General features: G+C 33.2%; 1 protein-coding gene across 6 annotated transcripts in view; it reads left to right on the plus strand.

Annotated features, from left to right (window-relative positions):
- The window catches only part of LOC124536407 (tyrosine-protein phosphatase Lar), a 386387-nt gene that overhangs the window by 305185 nt on the left and 55074 nt on the right, over window positions 1-26128 (plus strand). For all 6 annotated transcript variants that reach the window (XM_047112939.1, XM_047112940.1, XM_047112943.1 and 3 more), the window contains one exon: window positions 20335-20529. In XM_047112939.1, the coding sequence (XP_046968895.1) occupies window positions 20335-20529 (195 nt within the window). The remainder of the gene's footprint in view (window positions 1-20334; window positions 20530-26128) is intronic.

The raw sequence follows: 26128 nt of genomic DNA on the forward strand, positions 1-26128 counted from the left end.
ATGTAAGTATAATCAACTTTGTACGCCAAAGGTCTATGAGTAACTGGGCACATTAAAACATGTATATTTTCGTTTACACATACTCATTATATAAAACCGTTACTAATAAACATATGTATTCATTAATGTATATATAAACGTACCGCGTAGGTTTCGTATATATAATATGTTAATTTAAGTAATGTTTGAACCTCGCGGTAGGTAACAACGGATTGTGTACATACGTGAAATATTTTATTATTCGAAATGAAAAGACAACAAACATTGACAATATAAAAATCTACTTTAACGGGAGAACGTAAAATAACATTGGTCTGTTTTTTTTATTCAAAATCGTGTCGATATATTTTTACGTATTAATGTTTGTGTGTTTTTTTCCATATATTCCTTGCGGGTAAATTGAAGGTAATATTAAGCCTGTTTGCCGACACACCAACGCTTTCAACGAGGTCTGAGCTCATATCCGAGCTTCGCTCTGAACCGCTCTTATACCCAAATCAAATATCAACAGTCACGTTCCACTGTCTCGTCTCGAATTACATGTGTTTTAACTCATTTCATGTTTGTTTAAATAGTATCTTATGTGCAACACCCCCCCTCCCCCTTCTACTTTGCTTATATTGTTTTGACAAGCAAGATTTAAGACTACTTAAAAAATATATAAGACAAATACTTTTTTATACCATATACGTTAAATTAAATAAGTACAAATTGTGAAATCAGTTTTAATTTTTTGGTTGTAATAATTCATTAGATGGTCCATCAAATGGACCACCTAATGAGAGCTGAGTGATCACGGTCCATAGCTATTAGTACTGTAAGAAATATCAATCATTCATCATATGACCACTTCGTTTCCTACCTTGGGTACTAACATGTTCCTGACTCACACACTCACTGACTCAAAACGGAGCACAACAATACTAAGTATTGCTGTTTGTCGGTAGTGTATTCTACGTAATCACTAATGAGTGATTACTAACTATACAGGAGGACTCAAAGCCCTACTAACAATTGTATTAATCAATAATTAATCGATTCAATCTGTGTACTAAAGTATTTCCACATTATCCGTGCAAATGAAGATTGTATTTAAAGATCTGTTGAACAATATATATTAGTAGGTATTTATAGTTAAGTAACGATTTATCAGTTAAGATACGCTTGCATAGCAAACGAATTGTTACTATCATTATTGATATTTATATCATTTTCGACACTAAATACATAGAAATAAGTAAATGTACTTGAGATTAAAACCACATAAGTACATGTATGATTTGGAGTTATCGTTATTTTACTCTGAATTTTTCGGGATAAAACAAAATCTCTGATAATACGGAGTTTCAAGGCGTTATTATGTTTCCTTATCAAACCTATACCTACCTCGGGCGGGCATAAGCACATATTCATTTCCATACGAGATAATACTACAAGCCCCTCGGGCACGAACGTTTCGCTACAGTTGTACGTAATATGAATTAATGCAAACATTACTGAATACCTTGATAACAATGTTATGCGGAGTTAGTTTTATTTTTTTAACATTACGACTGAATCTGTCATTATTAATGATTAAATTATTTTGTGATATTTGATATGTAAAACCGTCTAAACGAAATGTAAATGGTTTAATACACTGGTTCAATAGTCTGGTTACTCAAACAACAGACTTAACGTACGATATTCATGAACGGTGTTGAAATCGCTGGTGAAAAAGCCTACCAACTCGTAGGAACTACTGTTATAGCAACTCAGTTTTCGTATTTTTTTGTAATTGAAGTGTGTTAATAATATCATAGTTCACCACTAGCTAATACAACGGTATCAAATCAGTACTTATTTTGAAAAAATCTTTGTCGGGTCTTATGTTACTCACAGATTAAGGAGGAGCTGTTCTGGTCGTATTCTACTATGGCGGAAAAGCAAAGCAAAGCCTATTTATTCTATTATATTTATTTAATATGTATAAAAAATATATTTGTAGCATACATATTAACCCGTCATACATTTTCAGGTAATGTAATAAAAATAAAAGTAGCTTTAAAGAAAAACAGAAATTAGTATATATTACTTACTTATTATTATTAATTCTTTTTTTTTTTTTTTCTTTCTCCTTAAATAATTCGTAGGTGATCGAATATCTTTTTGATCTCAGCGTAATATAATTTAGTTTTAAATTTTAATCCATTGTGCTACACGTCCAACCTCCACTGCCGCCGCGAGGTACCTGAGGGCTGAGCGCATCATAATATCCTAGACTTGTTTTGATTTCTGTTATGTTTTTACTTTTATTTTTTATTTGATTTTAACACGACATAATAGTGGACTATTGTCAATGTCGTTCACTTGACGTACGGAAATAAGGTGATCACTGAAAATCAGTGCTGCCGTCTTTGCGAATTTCACACATAGTATGAATCGCATTTTAATTTAAGTCGTTAAAAACTATATAATTTAAATCGTTAATTTTTTTTTTTTTTTTGTGTGTGTGAAATTCCTAGGACGACAGAAAATGCTGAGTGATTTCCCTTTTTGTGGCATCGTACTGCTATGTAGGCAGCATTTTGTTTTTATTTATTTATGCCTCTTTTTAAAATCTTTCTTAGATATTATTTAATTGTATTGTTATTTTAAGTTTTTGTTTTTTATTTTTTTGTATTGTTTATGTCACTGATGTATCAACACGATGCTTACAAATAAAAATTCTTTCTTTCTTTCTTCATCTTCTTTCTTCTTTATTTATTTGTAAACGGAATCCCAAAAACCTTTAGTAACAAAAAAAATGTAAATGTTTTATTACAACAAATTCGATAAGAACCAAATGTATCGTGTATACTAATAAAATAGAACATAAAAATATGAGCCTTATGTCCTTAGATACAAAGTATATTGTGCAATAAAGCGAACTCATATTTTATTCTATAGCTAAAAGAGTAAACATTATCCAATTTCTGTCGAGATGTACAAAGACAATGAGTCGCGATATTGATGCCGTTCCACCGAATTGAGTTATGCCTCTTCTTTACAAAATGGCGGAATGACGTCTACGTTATTTCCGCTGCGGAATCAGATACAAAAATCTCATTTAGTATTTAGTTGAGATTGTCTACTTGTGTGTGTCTTGTTACTTTGAAATTTTCTTGTTCGTTATGGCCGTAGAAAAACGTCAATAATAACCAAGAACAAGTCTACTAGCTGAGGTTGTTGTTATTCATTTTAGCGTGCTGCATCCTTACAATCAATACATTTATAAAGCATAAGACCTAAACCTGAAATTATGAAAAGACATTTATAAATATTTGTATATTTTTAATGAACGGCACTTAAATATAATTTAGCGGACGTATGGTCTTTTACGGAGTAAACCTTCAATCTTGAACTTTATTATTTCGGCACAACAATACAAATATGTATTATATATTTTTTTATTCAACTAATGCATTGTTTAACTTGCCATATATTAAATAGTCACAAACATTGATTATGACATAACGATGACGATTCGATGATTCTGACGTTTGACTTTAAAAGGCCAACAATCGTTAAGTGGCCACTGCCTACTGCCTAAAAATGTGGTGCCACCAACCGTGATGGTTTGTCCACCCTTCTGTCTTTAGCTAGACTAGCCCAAAGGGAGAGCCTTAAAACGGGAACTGAAGAAATATATGATAAATATACGGAATCTACCCAGATAGGGTAAAAGACAAAGAGACTATCGAATTTTAAAAGAAAGGATTTATATTTCTTATTTAAGAGGCGTTTTGGACGAGAAGATAATTAAATTAAATTAATAAATTTAACACATTCAATACATATACAAAAACAGAAGAAGAAAAAGTTTTTTTCAGATATCTCTGTGAATGTATGAGAATAAAACTGTACGTCGCTTCTCGAATGTTGTAAATTCATGTGAGTATTTTAAAGAGAGCATACCATTTAATTAACATTAGGACACTAAATTACGACTGACAAAGAAGCGTCGTTAATACTACCTACTTAGTATTGTAGATCCTTCAGTCCGGACTAAATGCGCCGTTGCCGCGGAATTCGAGCGAAATGAGGTTATGAGTGCAAAGAGCAGGGGCTAATTAATTTTTCGTATTCGTTCGTAATAATGGATCTTATGTATTATAATTATAGAAAAAATATTCTGTTATGTATAAGCACTCTAGTCTGCACGATATCACATAAATAATATATTCTAATATGAATATTTTACGACTTAACTATTCGACCAATCATCATGAAAGTTTTCACTTTGCATATAAGTTGTCCGGGGTCCAGAAAAGGTCACAGGGTACTTAACAGCTACCCATCCCCCTCAGATGTGAGAGAAACCGATTGGACGAAAACAAATGAAAATTATTTAGATATTCAATTATTTTTCTAATACAAATTTATTAAAACTGTTCGTTATCAAAACTGATAGATTCGGGAAAAAGTATGTGTTTCAATTTATTTGAAATTTTTTCACAACCGTGAAATTAAAAAAAGATGTTTTAAAAATTGAATGGAACTTTCGGAACTTTAAGAACTCAACGGAAATCGTTGAGTTCTTAATAGAAGTTACTTCATCCTTACTTTCAGAAAAATCATTCAACGCTTTTAGCTGAATCAAACATTACTATTCATGTACATTACTTATTTAATTATATTACTTGTACGTTTCAAGTTAACTGCTGCTGTTGAAAGTAACCTTATAATTAAATCCGTTTTAGCTTACACGGATTATTTCATACTAAATCACAAACAAAGAAACGTAAAGGATTATCAAGAACAAAGACAAAACTCGTTCACGAAATCTCCGTGTTCTCGCGTTGAAAAGAATTTTAGGCGCGAAAAGCGTTATTAACTTTCACATACGTTTGTTTTATTGTCCAAGATACAATTTTATTCAGCCACGTGGAATTTAGAAGCGATGGAAATGTTTATATTGTATAAAGAAAATATTATATATTATAATAAAATGTTTACGTTCATGACGTTGACACTGAAATATTTAAAAAAAAGAACTGAAAATATAAGATCCAATGAAAGCAATTTTACCGAAGGTGTGGCCTAGCTTGTAAAATATATTTCCGTCATCTTGTCATAAAAATATCGCGTCATTACACATCGACCCCACGCAAGGAAGGTATAACATACGACGCGTGTCTCCAAGAAACATGATATATACTTTGACACCGTCATTTCGTAGTGTCACTTGACTCGCTAAGCACGTGTATTCGTCATAATGTAATCCCTTGACGAGAGCCCTGAAATTGCTCTTCACGTTTCACAGTTATTGTTGAGATTTGCACCGGTACCGGGGATGACCCTAACGGGGACAGAGCGCCTTGATACTGTGCTGCGTTCGGATATGAGGCGAGTGGAATTGATAAATAACCACTTGTAAAATGAAAATTATTGAATCATCATCATTATCATTACATAGTATACAACAAAGTTTCATGCCGCTGTCTATCCCTATGTATGCTTAGATCTTTAAAATTACATGACAAATTTTGATGCGGTCTTTTATAGGCGTCTTTTTATAGATACCTAGATTGATTCAAGAGGTAGGTTTATATGTATAATAAATGAACAATATAGCAGAGAAACACTGATAATTTTAGAAGTTTTAATGTGACGTCGTAAATAACATTTTTAATATCACCATTGTACACGTGTGCGAAGCAGGGTCGGGTTGCTAACAATTGAGATTAAATTCTCTAATAAATACACACAATCTAGACAAATTCATACAAGTATTATCCGCTAAAGCTTTTCTTTTATGAACAAATGAATACCGTATATTTAAAAACTAAATGCGACGTAAACGTAGGGGGACCCTTTCAAGCACAATGGCGTCACATATTACAAATAGTTACCCTTACAAAAAATAATAATAAAATTCTTCGCTCATTTAAATAATTGTACGAGTGCGCTGGCTAGTTTGAACGAAGCATAACTATAACTATGTAAGAGTAAATTGTACGGTAGAATATCAAGTTGACGTTGTACACATGTCAGGACGCCCCCATCGTTGCGACTGTAATGGACGTATCGTTCTTTATATTACCCTTCTGACGTGAATGGCTTGAAGCAACATGTTAGTGCTTTGTTTAATTTATTAGACTTTAGAACGGAGCGAGGAAGAATACTTTCATACGAGCGACTTGTCGACTTTGTCGGATAATTTCGAACTTCTAGATTTGACAGTTTGAATTTTTTTTATAGTGTGCGTGTGTATGTATGTATTCGTGTGAACTCATTTAGTTATGGTATTCGTCGGAAATAATAAGTATGCTGAGTTTAAATAGGCTTCATAATTAATTAATTTGATTGGATATTGGTAATTTTCCATGGAACTAGCTAGTGATATAATATAATTTTGTATGGTTTTTAATAAATTAATATAACAATTATGTCGAAATATAAATCAGCAAATAAATGGTTCCGAAAAGTGAAAACTAAATTATTTTTATAAAAAATATTGAGATGAATATGAGAAAACTTTAGTCACATCATCAGCCCGTTTTTGTCCAATACTAGACATAGACCTCTACAAGTGCGCGCCACTATGGTATCACTCCGGCTACTCTCATCCAGCTTCTGCCTGCCGCCTTGCGTAAATCCCCACTCCACCGGCTGATGGCGGTATAACCATCAACAAAATAGGCGTAGCTAAATACCACAGGCCAGTGACGGGCAGTAGCGTCACCGGTGCGAGAAGCTACGTTCTGCGATCGCCAACCCGCCTGCTCAGAGTGGCGCTTACGGGCAATTCCTCCATACGCAACACACGTAAAAATTTAGTACAGTTTGTCAATTGTTTTTATTTTTGTTTCGTTTGGCTGCGATTGTTACTAAGGATTATTAAAAAATATTTTAGAAACAAGAGTAAAAAAACTATTTTTAAACATATTTAAATTCATACGTTTTCCCTGAATTTGAAATGATGATTACAGCCGAAATTCGATTTTTGAACGAATACTCTTAAACATAAATTGGTAAGTACCATCGAGCGTATAATATTATTTTATCTGTATCACAATAAAGCCTGACACAAAAAGCTCACGTCGTTATTAAGCCGTCGAGAAGATGACGTCACGATCGACGAAAACGAAATTAAAAGTAGGACAAAATGAAATCGTTCCATTAAATCCGAGTAACGCGATGCGAACGTCGAATTTGTCCCGACATTTTAATATCCAAATCCTTAAAGTACGTATCGGGTTGCGTTATTGTTAAGGCGTACCTATTACTCGAATGTCGAATGGAACCCGAATATAAACCCTCGAAGAATGTGAGCCCTTGAAGTAATACGATTCCTATTGATCTGCTCGAAGGCATTGAATTGTATATAAAAAAAAATCAGCTACACTAATTATTTTTGCTTAATCTATGCGCTTTTCGGGTAGTATATGTTCCATCCTGTTCCATCGAATTTGAATATTTTAGATGGATGGAAGGAAGATTGGAGGAAGAGTGCATCTGTGATCCCACTTAAATTCGTAATATTACGAAGTTGCTTAATCTCTAAGTACCGTGTGATTTTGTTTTGGAAATTATCGCTACGTCATTTTGAGTCACAATTCGTGAATGTTGTGAGAACTCAATAAGGGAATTTGGTTACGTAGGTTTTTATATGTATCAATAGCATTGGGTACTTAAGTACCTCAACGGACCCGTGATAGAAAACCGCCCAACAGGTAAAATCATTACAGGTAAGGGTGAGTCGGTTACATTGGCTTGTCCTTTCGGAAGCAGAGCCATCGGTTTACATTATTTATTAAAAAAAAATATTATTGATTAATTACTTTTTCTTAAACTGGGTAGCTGGGTACCACTCACTCATCAGATATTCTATCGCCAAGTTTTATCAATAATTTGATGTTGTATTCAATAGTATTAATGAATACGTACACCCCTAAAATAAAAACTAATATTTTTTCTTTAATTATGTACAAAACTATAGAGTTAACTTTTTTATTCAATTAATTAGAGGCATTGAAATGACACGACGTATAATTGACAACGAGAAAAACTTGGCCATTAGACTTTAAAATTACAGAGTCTTGGTATAGCAGATAATGATGGTGTACGCCTGTTTATATTATACTTAAACCACGTGCCACGTGCTACCTACATACGTAATTTTTCCGTGCAAATATTAATGTTGTGTTATTTAAAGTTGTATCATACTGAGATCTGGAAATAGATACGAATTACCATATTATTGTTATTTGATGTCCTTCCATAACCAAAATCAAGGCATTGATTAGAGAAAAAATTAAGGATCAACTACATATTAGACCGAATTGTGCAAATTAAGCTACATTTAAGATCGTAGCTTTAAACATATTTGCTATAAATGAAAAAGTAGTTAACACTTACTAGTAACTGTTTTCGTATAAACCGGTATTAATTATTCATAAATGTATTCCGATTAATTATATTACATAATTAATCAACGAATTGATTTATAATGCATATACTAACGTAAGAAATTAACAAATATTCAGATTGATGGTAAAGTATGATTTTATACGAACAATAAAATTTTTAATATAAAACAATATGTTAAAATTTAATAACCTCATCATCGGGGTAATTGAAATCGAGTTTCGTCCTTTAATAACTTAATTAATTTTAATAACCTAATTAAGTATACTTTTCATCGTATTACAATGTCGATAATATGAATATAACAAATGTTAACTTGAAATATGTTAAGGCCATTATTGGAGTTAATAACAGGGGAAGAACCGTAAACGATTTTTATTCATGAATGATGTGTCAACAATCGATGTCGAAAAGTGGGTGAATTACCATAAAATTACTTTGAAATTTTAATTAAAGAGGAATGCACTCGATACGTCGGAGAAATTAAATTGTATTGATCGTTTCCATTCCGCTAAAACATGTAACGTAACCCTTATTGTTTATGACATAAAGTCGATAATGGAAACGATGTACCCGTGGTGCTTATCATCCCTATTTATTTTTATAAGCAATATTATCGTAACTGTCCAAATGTCGAAAGGTGATTTTAAGCAGATATCGTTATTTTCTAATTCAAAATTCTAGGCTCAATAAAATTGATATATTTTCTAAATGGTAAATGTAAGTGGGTTGTTCCCTGAAGACAATAATTTTTGTTTCTTGCAAGATTCACCTTAGGCCGGTTATCCAATGAATGTGTGAACCCACACGTTGCCGGAGCTTATAGAGCCCGGTGAATAGAACTCGTGAATCAAATCCTGGTAAGCCTTACTGCGTTTCGCTGGATGCGTGTGTTTATAATCTCTCACACGACGATTGAGATAAATATTGCTACCGTATATTCCAACCGAAGAAAGAATGAAAATAAACAAACCGCAAAGTTGTGCATTGTATACAATTGACTAATAGCTTAGCTATATTTTATAATTCAAGCACTTCTTGATTTATGTATATATCTCTATTAAACCACTTAACTTCGTATATACACTTTATTTTTACTTTGATAACAACTTGGCTGTTCAAAACGACATTTTTTCGGAAATCCATACTACATATTTAACTTTTGCCTTCTTATAGTTGGAATAGACTAATAGGACATGTACATATGTATGTCTTTGTTGAAATTTTAAAAGCAAATGTTTTGAACGACTCCTATTCGCCAGCCTGTTTATGACACTTATTACCATCGTGCGTACTCTTCATCGTACCACCCAGTTATAACTTATTCTTTCACTAAATAGCAACCATTTTTAATATTATCTTCCGTTTTGAATTATGAGTGAACCGGGCAGGAGCACGTTACATCTTCAGAATCACGGTTGGCGACGCATTGACATGGTAACAGTGAGGATAGTGATTTATTGTCTTACTTAAGTAATGAATAAATGTATATTTCACTTCACTGTTAAGTACAATTGTATATCTTAATGTATTTCTAGGTTCCATTTATAAAAAAAAAATTTAATCGGAGAGCTTATTAAACAACATTTTATTTTATATAAATTTGTGTACAAAGAGATATAAATAGGAGAATAAAAAATATAATCTCCCGCCAATTTTAAATTTAAAACCGTACTCGTTGGAACATTCTTTTCTAAATTAAGCCACGTCGTGCCGCAAAAGACGTTGCCGCCATTTTCTTTTTTCCACTCACTATCTGGAACTCGCAGCGTTCTTAGTATTTCATCGCTTTGTTCCGTTTCGTATTTCAACATTTAATTACTACTGTAAGTTCGACGGGAATTATTTATTTAATTTCAATTTGTCCGTTGGTTTTCATTTTTGGCTGAAATGGGTATCGTACGCGCTCAATCGTCGTGTGAAGCATTCTGTAAGGAACGGACACTCGATATTCGATCCAGTCCTATATAATGTTGTTAGTAAACTTACAGTACAAAATCCCAGAGTACCCAGATGTATGTACGTCATTTTAGCAAAGCTGAAAATTTAAGGGTTTCTAGTCTGCTATGTAGTTAAGACAATATGCGTAATTACTAGCTAACTAGCCCTTTCACAGGTAGCGCGAATTAAAGTTTTGTAAGATCCTTGCTTATGAGAATATGAGTGTGGCGTTAAAGTAGAAACACTCATATATAAATCTGTTTTAAGAATATAGTCAAAAATTGATATTCATTATTGCCATCCTATTTTCGTGGGGCTATACATCCGCCAGACGTTACAAAAATTGTTTTTGAATTAGATAAACTACGTTATACTAGCTCCGGGATCTTACTCTATTACTCTATTCGAGTGCGTCGCATGCGTTATAAATGATATATTTATTACAGTTAATTTCACATAGTAACACATATTTGAACATATCACGAATGTTGTTTTTTAAAAAACATATTACAATTCAATAATGACAGGCAATCAGTCCAAGTTCCGTGAGGCGGGTTTGTCATTGTGTTGTTACAAAAAATAATAAGTTTTTAAATACATTACACTTATTAATTACTATATACTTGAATTATTTTGTAAAACTGACTGATTTGTTGTAACGATAGCATTAATGACTTTATAGTGGTTTTTTAAATGTAGCACTCTGTAGATGGTGCTGATAAGATTTAAGTGTAATTTGACACGATTCTAATTTTAATTAAAATAAATACACAAAACTCTTGTTGATTATCAATTTCGTAAATGTTGAAGTACCATAGGAAAATTTATTTTTATTTATTTTTTTATTATATAAAATGGTAGAGGCGCTAACAGACCCCTTGATGCTATATAAGTATTGGTAGTGTAAGAAAGGTTAATTATTCACCCCTGTATAACATCGATGAGACACAAACCATAGGAACAAAGATGATATCCCTTGAGCCTGTAATTACACCGCCCCACTTACCCTTCATACCGGAATACAACAACACAAATTATTGCTGCCTGGCGGTAGAATAATTGATGAGTGGCTGCTATCTAACCAGAGTATCTTGGCCTGGAGCAAAATAAATCGCATTTTGTATTTATAGCCAGTATTCTTGGTATCCGTATAAACTTTATAACAATACCTCGTATGAATGCATCCTTTTATTTTTTTATAGAATAGGTTGGCGGACGAGCATATGGGCCACCTGACAGTAAGTGGTCACCATCAACCATTGACAATGACGCTGTAAGAAATATTAACTATTCCTTATATCGTCAATGTGCCACCAACCTTGGGAACTAAGATGCTATGTCCCTTGTGCCTGTAGTTACACTGACTCACACCCCTCAAACCGAAACACAACAATACTGCGTACTGTTGTTTAGCGGTAGAATATCTGTTGAGTGGGTGGTACCTACCCAGGCGGGCTTGCACAAAGCCTTACTACCAAGTAATCTCATTAACAATCACAAAAACGTTCTAATTGAAGATAATATTGGTGCATTCACATGCATTAGAAAATTTCTAAAGCTTCGGCTACACAAGCAATATCAAAGAGAATTTCAAGACCAAGCAGTGCACATAGGTCTTTGTTGCAACCCAGATGGCTCATCATTTTCCCTTTTACATACAAATTGCATTTGAATAGCTTAAGGCATATGAGCTTTTATGCATTAAATAGGTCATCGTTCTAGACGTCTCGTTGCGTGGATATTTGTGTAACTGTTCGCTGATAAGTTGTCTTATAATGTTTGTCATTTATATGGAATTGAGATTTGACGCCATTTAATTCTCCTTTTAATAAACTTTAAATGGGTATTTACTATTACTATTTTAATCTAACATCACAACGAAAAATGGTGTGGTCACATTAAATATCAAAAACTATTTTGTGGATATTTAGTAGAGAGTTTTTTAAACATAAATAATATGTTACTATTATTTATTAAACCGGGTAACTTGTTTGGTTTTGTACTCCTTTGAACATTTTTTTTCTACATAAAAATAAATAAATTTCCCACTGCTAGGCTAAAGCCTTCACTCTCTTTGAGGATAAGGTTTGAAGCTAATTGTACCACGCTGCTCCAATGCGGGTTGGTGGAATACACATGTGGCAGAATTTCGTTGAAATTAGACACATGCAAGTATACAGGCGCTTTCCTTCAGTGCGAAGTACGAGATGACTTATAAACACAAATTATTAATTCAGTGGTGCTTGCCGGAGTTTGAAATCGGAATCATCGGTTAAGATACACGCAGTTATCACGGCTTTTTTCATAGTACATTAGTATAATACTTATTTGTAAATATACAAGCTTTATTTTAAGTATTTACTGAGCGATTATTTTTCTACTGAATATTTAAACGAATTTACTTCAAGATTTTAATGACTCTTGTTGTCTTTGTATATTTCTGTTCGCGACAATTAATTATATTTTAAAAGTCCTTTAAATATTTTGTAATCTGTCAATTGATCTTTGAAGATTGCTAGAATCGCTATTATTTATCAAACATCGGTATTTAATTATTTTTCCAGTTTGAATATTGTGCAAGACAGTATTTTTAAAAACAAAAAGAACATCGAATCAGAGATTCCATGTTATATATTAATTTATAAATATATCGATCTTTGGAGATGATAAATAAATTGGTACTGTAAGAAATGTTCACGATTCCAAACACGGTCTAAGCGCATTGCGCCATATGTACCTTGTCTTGTAATGACGACTACAGTAGCCCACTTGCCCGTCATATATAAGAATGTAATAAAAAGTTTGATGATCGATAAAGTGATTAGCAAGTTGGACTTACATTTGTACATAAACGACATCCATATTTGACACTACTAAAATAACAGACTTCGTAACGCTCTCCGACGTATTTATCGAAAACAAATTTGATTGATTATTTTAGTGCAACTTAATTGGCTCATAACGCGATATAATATGATTACACATGTATGTTAAATCGCTTATTAAATAACACACACTACGAGCTCGCACGCACACATACACATACAAAAACATTGATTAATTTTTTAAAGTCCTCTATAGTAAGTCGCGTGATGCGATACCCGAACTCGTATAATGAAAGCGTTATATTATCTACGTGTATATGCCGCCCTATCCCTTTAAACCTTTGTATAACCCAGAAATACACATCCCCGGACCGTTACAACGTTTCCGTGAAATGAGATGAAAATATTTAATGTTAAAAGCGAAACGCAATATTTCTCGCCTCATTTTACAACTCGCCGACCCCAGCTTCGACCTTAAATTATAATATTATGTAGTGTAAAAATGTACTAGGAAATACTATGGATGTTTACTAGCGGTTAAAGTGAACATAGCTCGGTTCGCACTTTGTTTGTAGTAATATTACTAACGTGACGTCATGAAATGTATCACTGTTATATTACGAACAAAATAGCGATACACGTTTTCCTGCCTTTGTATTTATGTATACCAATTTTCATGACGATCGGTTGAACAGTTGATTAATTGATGAGCTGCAACGCCATCTAACTTAAATTATTTGTACTAACTTTTATGGTGATCGGTAAAACATTGTTTTTTTTTGGTAAGTAGTTTGGTAGGCAATATTGTCATCATTGGACATTGGCGCTGTAATATTAAGCATTCATTATATCGCCAATATGCCGCCAACCTTGGCGAACTAAGATGTTATGTCCCTAGTGTCTATTACACTCGCTTATTCATCCTAAATTCTGGAACACAACGATATTAAGTAACTACAGTTTGGTGGAAAAAGTTTTTTTTTTGTGATATAGGTTGGCGGACGAGTATATGGGCTACCTGATGGTAAGTGGTCACCATCGCCCATAGACAATGACGCTGCAAAAAATATTAACTATTCCTTACATCGTCAATGTGCCACCAACCTTGGGAACTAAGATGTTACAAGGGACACCTTGTGCCTGTAGTTACACTGGCTCAGTCACCCTTCAGACCGGAACACAACAATACTGAGTACTGGTATTTGGCGGTAGAATAACTGATGAGTGGGTGGTACCTACCCAGACGGGCTTGCACAAAGCCCTACCACCAAGTGTTTGTGATGTTTGCGCAACCTAAAAGTGCCCAACCCAAACGGGTTTGCACAAATCCCACCACCAAATAATTCCAAGTTCAATTGTATTCGAATCGAAAACTAGTTATAAATTAATAATGCTTTGTATATTTCTATATATAAATAATAGCCGTTTAATAATTGTATAATTGTATAAATTAATCGACTTATCTACCAGTTAATTAGTATTGTCTACATTCTCATGCTAAGTTTTGATCTTTGGTGCCTCCATATTGGTTCCATATATTATACTATTTGGTATTTTCAACACGTGACGACTATGATTTTAATTAATCGAACGGCAAAATTAATTTCACGTTAATTAATTTACGAAACCTATCAATTAAGACAATATTATACATTTTCTTGTATATCGTATTTACAGCTAAATTGTGGAGCGTGTTTTAGTATTATTACGCTTTTATGAAAAAGTGAGTCTTCTTTTCTTTTATGCGAAGTAATTTAAAACCACCTAATAAGTTAACATTGTGTTTTGTTTTAAAGATTTATGCTTTATTTAAGAGTATCATTATAATATAAACTAATGATAAATATATTTGGTAACATGGCTTGGCGGACTATAAAATGAGGAATTTCAACCATAGCCAATGTGCTACGAACCTTAAGAACTAAGATGTTATATCCCTTGTGCCTGTGCATGATACTGGTTCATTCAACTCTTCAAACCGAAACACTATACTATACTGACAATCGGTTCTAAAATATATGATGAGTAGGTGATACCTACCCAGACAGGCTCTTGAGAAGAAAAGATCTTGGGTTACATATTCAAACTTTAACAATATAAAAGACTTATCAAAATATAGTATGGCTTGATGGTCTTTTATTGTGGTATAAAATAATATTTATATAATAATATAATAAAATATCATATCGAGATATTCTTATGAGGAATTGCATGTTTGGTTTTCTGATCTATGAATTTCCGACACATGTATCCACCAAGCTTTGCTACAAAGCTTATCAAGAAGAAGACGAATCCTAAGCCCAGTAGTGGAATGGTTACGGGATGTTTCTTTTACTTTATTTCATATGAATTTTTAATTTGGAACCCTATCTCAAATCTCAAACTTTAGTCACATTCCGTCGAACGTTGTTTACAATGTAAATAACGAGAGTATTCGTTCTTATATTTAAAAAAAAGAAACTTCAGTGATAATTTCAACGTGAACTTAGTTTCAAATATGCATCCATAACAATGCTTCAATATTTTTTAAGTATGAAATGCAAACAAGAGTTATGTGGAAGTTCATCATTCTGCGGTAAAATTTCACTCAGTCTATATTTTTAGAACGTAGAAACCGCCACAAAAGATTCGACTTACAGTTACATGTAATAAGGCTCAAGATCGCGTGATCGTTTCAAATTTTTCGAGCTAAAGGTTTGAATTAACGTCAGCCTTATCATTAGGTGTTAAGGTGCATTATCATAAAACCTGGCACGAGTGATAAAATTTACCCTAACTTGATATTAATTACGCAGCCTGCTTCCAGACTGGCCGCAAATTGTAATATATAGTACCACTCGTTATATTAACTGCCCATATAAATTAATCTATGATTGTAACATTGATACCGTATTGTTTGATTTGATCTTGTGTTATAATAGCAATATTAGATTTTTTTTTAATTAGGATTAATTTCATCTATGTATAAAGTTCGATGTGCTCAGTAAGGCGAGACAGTATTTCAGGTCGGCGTATAGCCTTAGACTTTAGAAGGCGCAAATTCGGATACACATATGCGCAGCCTCTGCCATTAGACCGAATTATATTTAGAGCTGATCAATTTGTCGGCGATCAAGCTATATCTTATCGACTCAATATTCGTAGAGGATGTGGAATCACTCCACTGATCTTTGCAGTTTTCACGAATAACTTTCCCAGATATTGTGCCAGAATTCCAAATTCTCTCCACAACTCCTTGATGTCCTAAAAGACACAACCTCCCTCTACCCGGATTTAGAATTAAAACTTCTTAACATATAATATCATCAAATTTTGTTTTTATTTAAACTCTGATACAAAAATATTTATATATAAAATAATAATGTTATCTTAAATATAGTCGTATATGACTATTTATAACTATAATACGATTTGGGGAAGCCAATTAAATGCTACTCTGACATCAGAAGGAATGAATTAAATAATCCTTCGTAATGAAGCTAACTATAAAGGCCATACGAGGAAACCAACTAAGAAATGACAAGAGTTTGAGGATAATTAATGTAGTTTGACTAAGTCTTATAATATATTCTATATATATTTTAGTCAGTCGCTTTTTCATCATATGTATTAAATTAATTTGACCATAAAGACCCACTGAGTTTCTTTCGCCGGTTCTTCTTCTAGGTCAGGGGTGTTTCCTTTTCCGAATCGGTGGTATTAAGTGTAATAGCAGAGGCTATTACACTTAATACCACCGATTCAATTTAGTTTATTCTTACTTTATTAATTACTTTATTCAATATAGAGATATTGAATAAAGTAATTTGAGTTTGAATTTACAGGCAAGCGTTGCCGGTGATCGACCATGGGTTGTTTTAAAACATTAATGTATGTATGCACATCGTTGCGATCATCAAATACTATTACGGTTATAGCGTAGCAACTGTTATTATACCTTAATAGAACCCCTGGTATCTTACTGATGTTTTATACACACAAAAATGACAGTTGATTGGCTTGAACGTCTATGTCCACTAATATTAGACTACTTTCAAAGAGATTTATGTATGTGGTATACTATGAAGTAAGGTTTGAAAGGATAAAATTTTACTCCAACGCATTTTTTTCTTCGTAAGCAATAAACTTCCCACAACAGGGTCAAAGACCTCTGATGCACCATGCCGCTGCATTATGGATACGTGAAATAATTTGACACGTTCAATATTGTCATGTGTCGGGTCACATGGACGGTCGGACACAAATTGAGAACTCGATGCTTGTTCGGATTGGAACGTGATCTATCGTTGGGCCGTCTTGCCTCGGTCGTTTTATCAGTGGACGTCTCATTTTTGCGTATGTTGAAATGATGCCGCAAACTCTTTGATATGTTCCAAGTACTCACTTGGTCGTAGGACTTTTCGAACGAGTAGGTAAGATTAGTCACTTAATCATCAGATATTCTATCACCGAACAATAATATTTAGTATTGCTGTGTGTGTTGTTCGACTGATTGGTGGTGCATTGATGATGTATGAAATAGTTAATGTTTGTACCAATGTCTAAAAGTGATTCCATTCATCAATAGATGACAAATATGATCGTCCGCCTGCCTTGTAAAAGAGCCATCTCATAGGTTTTAATTGGATACAAATTCCATATGACCTGGCACCAGATCCAGTGCTATAAATATGCTTGCCGGCGAATGAAATCATTGCTAGCAAACCTACATATTATAAGTGAAATTCTGCTGCATACGTTTCTGCACCATAACATACTTAAGCTGCAAGCTTTCTCAAATAAAAAAGTTTTAAACCAGAAGTGTAACATTTACCGGATGTTACTTTATACAAATGCGTTACTCCTATAACGCGCCGTTGTCGAGTAAAAAGTTTTCAATAACGAAGTTACGTGCACTTCACAGAAGCACCGCGTAATACGTAGATTTAACCTAGTTATCCGATCAGTTGCCATGACAACGAAGTATACCTACTCACACGAGACTTTATCGTGTAGAAATTTGATTATCATAGATTGTTTTTGCTCAAGATTGTTGTTCGATATTACTTGTTCCCGTCTACATATCCTGTACTTAATATAAAGCTTATCATCACTGTCGTAATGGACTAACATAACTCGCTTATCAAATTACGATTGGTCCCTTTCTTTTCGTTTTTTTTTTCAATGACATTAATAATCTAGTTTTAAACATACACATTTGTGTATGTTCAAAACTGTACTTGTACATCAATGTAATTAACAATAATTGAGTTTTTCAAAAGAATTTTCAGTTGCTCCTTTTTTTTTAATATTGCAGCATTATGGTATATGCTTTCCTTAAAAATTTCTTATGTTAAGCACCCAAAAAAAAAAAAATTTATTAAAAACTATATTTATAAGGTTCTCTTCTGAAGTAAGGACGTATTTTTCGTTAATAATTCAAACGTTAGTGACGGTAAATCGTAAAAATAATTGTTATACACAGTAACCGCCCCGTTACAGTTTGAATATATGTAAGTATAGATGTAATTACATTGTACATAACCCGTAATGTTAATGATAGCCAATGACAATAGCCAGGATCAGGCCTACACGTTATTACCCCATTATATATCATCCCTCGTAATGTAAGCCTTATATTCATGTCGTAGAGTCCAATTTCGAAAACTCGAAATATTCTTCCGGTGATCGATTGCGAATTGTAACTCAGAAGACATCTTTACTTTTTTGTTACTCAAAATGAACCTAAAAACAGGACGTATATGGTTTACATTAGTTTTGATGAAATTATACAAAATTAAAATTTACGGTCATCAATAATACGGGATGAATCAAATAGATTATATTCAACGAAGAAGAATGGAGAATTATATATTAAATTATCTAAACATAGACCAATAGAGGAAAATTGAAAAGAATGCATTGTCTATATAATTATTGTAGGCGTTACTTACGTAGGCATCTTTTAATACGTATATTTTTTTAATGAATTAACTATAAAAGAAGCACACGCTGTTATATACCAACTCATCGTACATAAGCGTCAAGTATTATTCGAATCCCTTAAGCAGCTTAGACTTTTTTATGTTTTTTTCTGTTAATTTGTTTTTTTTTTTCAATATTTATCGTTACTTGAATATCTGTTTATATGTGTGTCCTTATTAGTAATGCGTGGATGAATCATGACCTGATGCTTTGGTGTTATTATGAAAAGTTAAAACGTGATAAATCTTTTAGTCCGTTTCCATTGTCCTAAGTGAAATTCTTGCAATAAATATAATTAAATTAAATTTCCTCACATAAGCTATTTTAAAATGGAATATATCTACCTAAGTATTAATTACCGTTCAAAACTTTGTCCCAATCGACCAAGAACCGAAATTCAGTTCAATATAGGTATATCTTAACCGGTGGAAACGAGAGAAATAATGTCAGTTTTGTTGCTTAATCAAATTTCGTTCAGTTCGACCGAGGGTGGAATTTCATTTCGGGAATTAACATTTCACTATCTTCATTTTACTGGCGTTTTAAGATTTGGGAAGATATTTCCACAATTCGCAACTCGATGTAGGATTGTCTTGCAAATCGCTTTTCGGAATTCATTGTTTTGTTCAAGGTTTTGTACTTTCATTATGAATTGTGCATTCTAGTCAAGTTCTAAGTTAAATGTAATCATAATTAGTACTCAAGATAAGACTTACCTATCTTCAAATTTACTTACATACCAACAAAATAAACAAAACGACGACCTCCGTGGTCGAGTGGTGTGTATACCGGTTTTCATGGGTACGCCACTATGAGGGTTCAATTCCCGGCCAAGTCGATGTAGATTACCATTAGTTTTCTATGTTGTCTTGGCTCTGGGTGTTTGTGGTACCGTCGTTACTTCTGATTTTCATAACACAAGTGCTTCAGCTACTTACACTGGGATCAGAGTAATGTATGTTATGCTGTCTCTTATTTATTTATTTATATAAAAATATGCTTCTATAAACATGGTCTAACTTGTACTATTTGAAGATACAATTCCCAATTGTCAAACTCCTTACTTGTAATTGTTCAATAACTGCAAATAATAAATGAAATATATTTTGTCAATACATTTTGATGATAGCTTTTAGTACCATATCCTCTAAAGATCCTCATCTAATAACTACGAGAATTATAACAATTCACTAAAAGCAATTTTTCTTTACAGCCGATAAGGTTCCACCAGGATTCCCCAGCATCGTGCCGCCCTCGTCTACAATGGTGGTCGAAGTTGGTCACACCGCGACGCTGCCATGCCAAGCCAGTGGTAGCCCTTCGCCTCGTGTTCGCTGGCTCTGGAACTCGTTGCCATTGGACGTTGCGTCCAACCCTAGATACGCCCTGCTGAATGATAAAATGCATGGTAAGTACTTTTATATTAAATAATCTATTTAAATTAATCTGATAAAACGAGTAGTAGAAAGAGGCTGGCTATGCCGGTTGATATAATGATTACAAATTTTGTACTGGACATTTTCTCAACCCTTGCATAGTAATGCAATATCTGATGATGTACCTTGCGGGAAATGCAAAATCATTTTCATTAAGTTTCATGGAATATTTTGGACTCTGATAATTTAAATTAAACGCTTGCTCTTCAGTCGCTTGACACCGGCTATTAATGATTTTTTCGTTTTCGAAGTATATTTAAACAAAAGCTTTCCGACCAATTAAGTTAATTTAAAGAGGTCGTATCCTAAACTATGATCCATAAAATATATAAACTTTTTTTTATTCGTTTAAATAAAAATCTTTCAAATTCTTTAATGATGAAAATATTTTCCTCGAGTCAACGAAAATAACGGACAGACGTTTTAGTGAGAAATGCAGCAGCTCCCGAAAGCTACATCCATCACCAGCGTCCGCGCCAACGCAATCTAACATCTCATTAAGAATAAAATGTCGTAAGCTGTCCCTTAATGAGACCGGCTTTATTAGTTCGGTCCGATTAATGAATCTATAAAATTCCTACAAAGCAAAACCCCCGTTATAATGAATCTTCTCTTGACGAGGTGAAACTTATTTCCGATCTAATGTCAAGTGACAACTCCGACTCTTTTGACCGTTATATTAAAAGGCTATTTAAAATTTTCCTTATTAAAATTCGACTTCGTCACCTTGTTTGATCAATGCCATCAATTAATTACATTTAATTAGTGAAATGAGGTATAAAAAATGCCTCGGAGCGAATTTAATTTTCGACTCCTAATAAAAGTTCGCCTGCTTTCGTGATTCCGTCGTAAGACGAAGACGACAAAATATTAATTATATCAAGTTTGCGGCGAACGAGTCCGTCTGCCTTTCGCTTAGTGCCTTTTAAACGTTTACTAGTAAATAGAATGAAATTGTAAATTTTAATATTTCAAATAAGCCGCTGCACACAGCGGACGCTGTTATAATATAAAATTACATTTTTGATAGTAAAAAAGGAGCAAAATAATACAATTTAAAAGACTTCTACATTAGGTACGTTTGGTATTCAATAGCATATTATTAGTACGTCCAGTCTTTTGAACGTCATTTCAAATGAACAATAATAAGATATGTGTTTCCTTTTATAGCATTTTACTAATATATGCTTTTTACTATAACAATAGATTTAAGATTAGTGCAATGGTTTGTATTTATATTAAGGTAAATCCAATTTTTTGATTAATGATGATACGAGATTTTATTTGTCTTCAATAAACTATCTATGAATAAAACATTCAATTACATGTGAATAAAAAAGAGAGAAAAAAAACGTCACACCGTGTACGTGGCTGCTTTTCATTTAACGATAAATATTTATTTACCAGACATTTATTTAAATGATTCAGGCGTCGCTCGAACTGAAGTGTCGAAAATCCGCCCCATATTCGTCGGAACGTTGATAAATTTAATTTTAATACTATTATGCACTTCACAAGAGGTAAAAGTAATTTAAATTCAGTTAGAGCAGGCCCACAGACTCGCCCTGGGCTCTTTTAATCTCATTAATTTTAATTTATTCGAGTGGATTATTTCTTCGGTCCCCAATATTTCATAGACACTTTATAAATGACTCGTATTAGATTGAAGAATTCACGTTACGGCCTATTAGTCCTAAATCTCGCTACGATAAAAGATGTATTCGAAATGAATGATGTTTTAAATTGGACGTTCGAATCTTATCAATAAATTATAAAGATTGACAAATCGTTCATTTCGATTCTAATACCTCGAAGGCCCCCTCTCGGTATTAGAATCGTTTATATTTTATTTTAATTAATATAACACATTAGTATGACTTATTAGCAAACAACAACAGCCTGTAAATTCCCACTGCTGGGCTAAAGGCCTCCTCTCCCTTTGAGGAGAAGGTTTGGAACATATTACACCACGCTGTTCTAATGCGGGTTGGTGGAATACACATGTTGCAGAATTTCTATGAAAATTGTCACATGCAGGTTTCCTCACGATGTTTTCCTTCACCGCTGAGCACGAGATGAATTATAAAGACAAATTAAGCACATGAATCAGCGGTGCTTACCTGGATTTGAACCCGCAATCATCGGTTAAGATGCGCGCGTTCTAACCACTGGGCCATCTCGACTCGTTATTACATTATCTAGTAAATGCATAAATATTTTTATTACTTTGTTAAACTTAGTCGCAGCATTGGTGCACCACATTAAATTGCTTTTTTTTTCATTAAACACTATCAATCAATAAATAAAATTAATGCAATTGACAAGTCAATTAAGTCATTTTTGTAAACAAGTGTAACATTTTATTTATAATTTCTATAAATTTCAATAGATTTTTTTTAAATTTTTGATTACTAATTACATGGTTTTAAAAAAGACCGCTACTACTCATGAATTATTGAACCGCCAAACAGCAATACTGAGCACTATTCTGATTTTAAAAACGAGTGTATCATTTGCCAATAAGAATATAAAATAAATACAACTTATTAATAAATAATTATTTTAATTAAACGATACAAACAAAAGCCATACATTGTGCGGTTATTAAATTAAATACGTAACGAGTAGAAATGTACGCCCAACGTGGACCCTCGGAAGACAACCGCCATTACTTTTATAGGGAATTATTATTTTATTATCTGTTATTGCGAGCCGCGTGTAAATTATATGCGGAACAAAGACATACTGGTTTTACGGTCTTTCACATAGCGGAATTAACAACTAAAGTTGTATACGGCTCTTATCCACGGATGTTGAGCCAATTGAAACGTTAGGAATCTTTTATGTAATACTTTTTTTTTTGGCGCAATGGGAACGATATTTAAAAATCGAATTTCAATGCATCTGTTCTGAGTGTAACATTTATATAAAACCTTTTTTGAAGCATACATGTAGCACTTTTGTTTGTTTTTTTCATTGAATGTTGCTTGTCTATGAGTATAAATTAGTTAGATATATATTAAATGATAAAAAATAAAATGCTTGTAGTATTACAAAGATGTTCTTGAAATATATTATACATTACTTAATAATATAATATAACTGTTATAAATAAATAATAAATTTAAAATTTCATTATTAAATCTCAAAGATAATGCCAATACGATGCCAGTTATCCACATGAGTAACATTTTAAACTAAGCACCAATTATATTTCAATAATATTAAAAATAAAAAAAAAAATAATATCACTTCTTAATTGAGCACTAAAAGCCAATAAATATTCTTAATTAATATTATTAATATTGCTTTATGATCGTATCCAGCAAGGTTATTATCATTTATACACACCCAAGGTAGGTAGCAGTGATTGCGGCCTACGGAGCGAGATTACAATTCATTTGCATACAAATGCCGAGTCCCTCCAAGTTTGAATGAGACGGTATGGTCGACTGTTGTTCTAGCAAAAAGCGGGTCTTAACTCGTACAACAATAACAGTGGCATGGGCGTGGTCAGACTTGATTGAGATCGTATGTCCTCGCTGTACCACGCCCCGTGCCGCTTCCAGATGGGGTCGTTTTTCTAAGTCTTTGTAAACTTTATAAGTGACACACTGGCTATAAATGCTGAGTTCATTCGACTTTGGACGGCGAATGGGACATTTTGATTTAATTACAGTGTCACTTAGCGGTCAGGCCTGGAAACATCTGTTCCGTATGTTTATGATACGGCCATGTCGAGTTGATAAAGGCTCTCTCGGGGTTGCCGGCGTAGTTTATAGACAAGACGTTTCTAGAATATTCGAGTATGTGATTTTAAAGTGGTACTTAATTGTGATAGCATTATATTTGAAACGTTTATGTTAATTATTTAGTTTAAAAATTAATAAATATTTTTCACGCCTTATTTTTAACGAAATATGTGTGTAAAAGAAATCTGAAAAGTCGATTAAATCTACTTCTAAGTTTCTCATTGATTTGAAACTTTGCAAGTAGTATGTGTGTGTGTAATTCGTACGACAATAATTTGTAGGTAGTGGATCGTAGAACTCGATGACTAGTAAAACTCTCGAGTTTGGACTCGTTCAGTTTGTTTGGTCGAATTAACGAGTCCCGTACATAAAACTCAGCGCGTTTTTTAGTTTATTTTTTAAACTAAAGTTCGTGATATGCATTTTATGTCTCCATACGAATAGGTTTTTTGGTAATTTTATAATAATAAAAGTAATCGGCTGACTTACTAACATAAGATAATATTTTCGAAGATAATATTATTTTAGATCTACAATTTATGCGGAGAATAATACGCAAATGTGTAACTAATAACGGATCGGGTCAGCGTTACGGCTTCAAAACGAGAAGTCACAAAGAAAGATGACATTTTCACGCGAAAAAAATGGGAACCATAATCACAAACATGTCAGAGCCGGTCCAAATCGCGGGCGGTACCCCTGAGGCTCTCCCTGTAATCAAATAAAACAGCGACGGCTACGTGGAGGGACCCGGGGATTACAGTAAGCCACGAGACGTAGGAAACTAAAATAAAGAGCACGCCGCAATGGTCTGTATTTTATTTATCGTAAATACCCGAATGGCTTTCACGATTCGACAATTTGTCACATTTCCGACGTACCGACGCGCTAAGGTGATTTCGAGTTGCCTTTTCATGGGGAATTATTTAACTTGATTGCGGTTAAGCGGTCTTATATTATTCAATATTTTATACCACATTTGAATTTCTTTTTTTTTATTCATGAAATATATAGAAGTACGGTCCAACGGGCCGTCGAATTGTAAATAGTGACCACATTGGTGCCGCAAATTTTTTTTAATCTTTCCTTATATCTCCGATGGGAATCAATCCTGTGAATTAAGTTATTATATCCCTAGTGCCTCCTTTTACTCTGATTCACTCACCATTTCAATACAACAATACAAAATATTACTTCTTATTATAAGAGTATACATTTTATACATAATTACCGTGTTATGTTATAAAAAGAGTGGCCCCTAAAATTAGAGATAAGGTCACCACGCTGCATGATTGTGAATAAAAGTACAATATACACATATGTGAGAATTTCGTCAGGGGTTATCAGATATTCTCGCGATGTTTTCTTTGTCCTTCTGAGACCGATTTTTATTATAAACACAAATTAAAAATCATTAATTATTTTTGCCTATCCGGATTTAAAGCCATTTTCTTCAAATAAAGTTCACGTGTTCACTCACTGCACGTGTCAACTCTAAATCAATTTTTATTTATATATAATTTATGTTTAATTGTATTTTTTTTAAATTGACATGTTTTTTTTCTATTGTACTAGAAAGTACTAATTTCGAAGTCGATATTGGTAGGAAATGGAATAAAACCATGTGAATATTTCGTCGTAAAGTTTATTTTATTGACAGACAGCCTATAAAACGCCAGGGAGCACAGTACTAATAAAAAAATATATATATTTTTCGTGTCGTTCTCTAAAACCGGTAGGCAGTTATTTTCATTTTTGACATGGCAGCTCGGACGCGGAGCACCCTCGACCCACAAACAAACCGAGCCAATTGTGTGTC

Source organism: Vanessa cardui, chromosome 16 (assembly GCF_905220365.1).
Source record: "Vanessa cardui chromosome 16, ilVanCard2.1, whole genome shotgun sequence".
Lineage (NCBI taxonomy): Eukaryota > Metazoa > Arthropoda > Insecta > Lepidoptera > Nymphalidae > Vanessa > Vanessa cardui.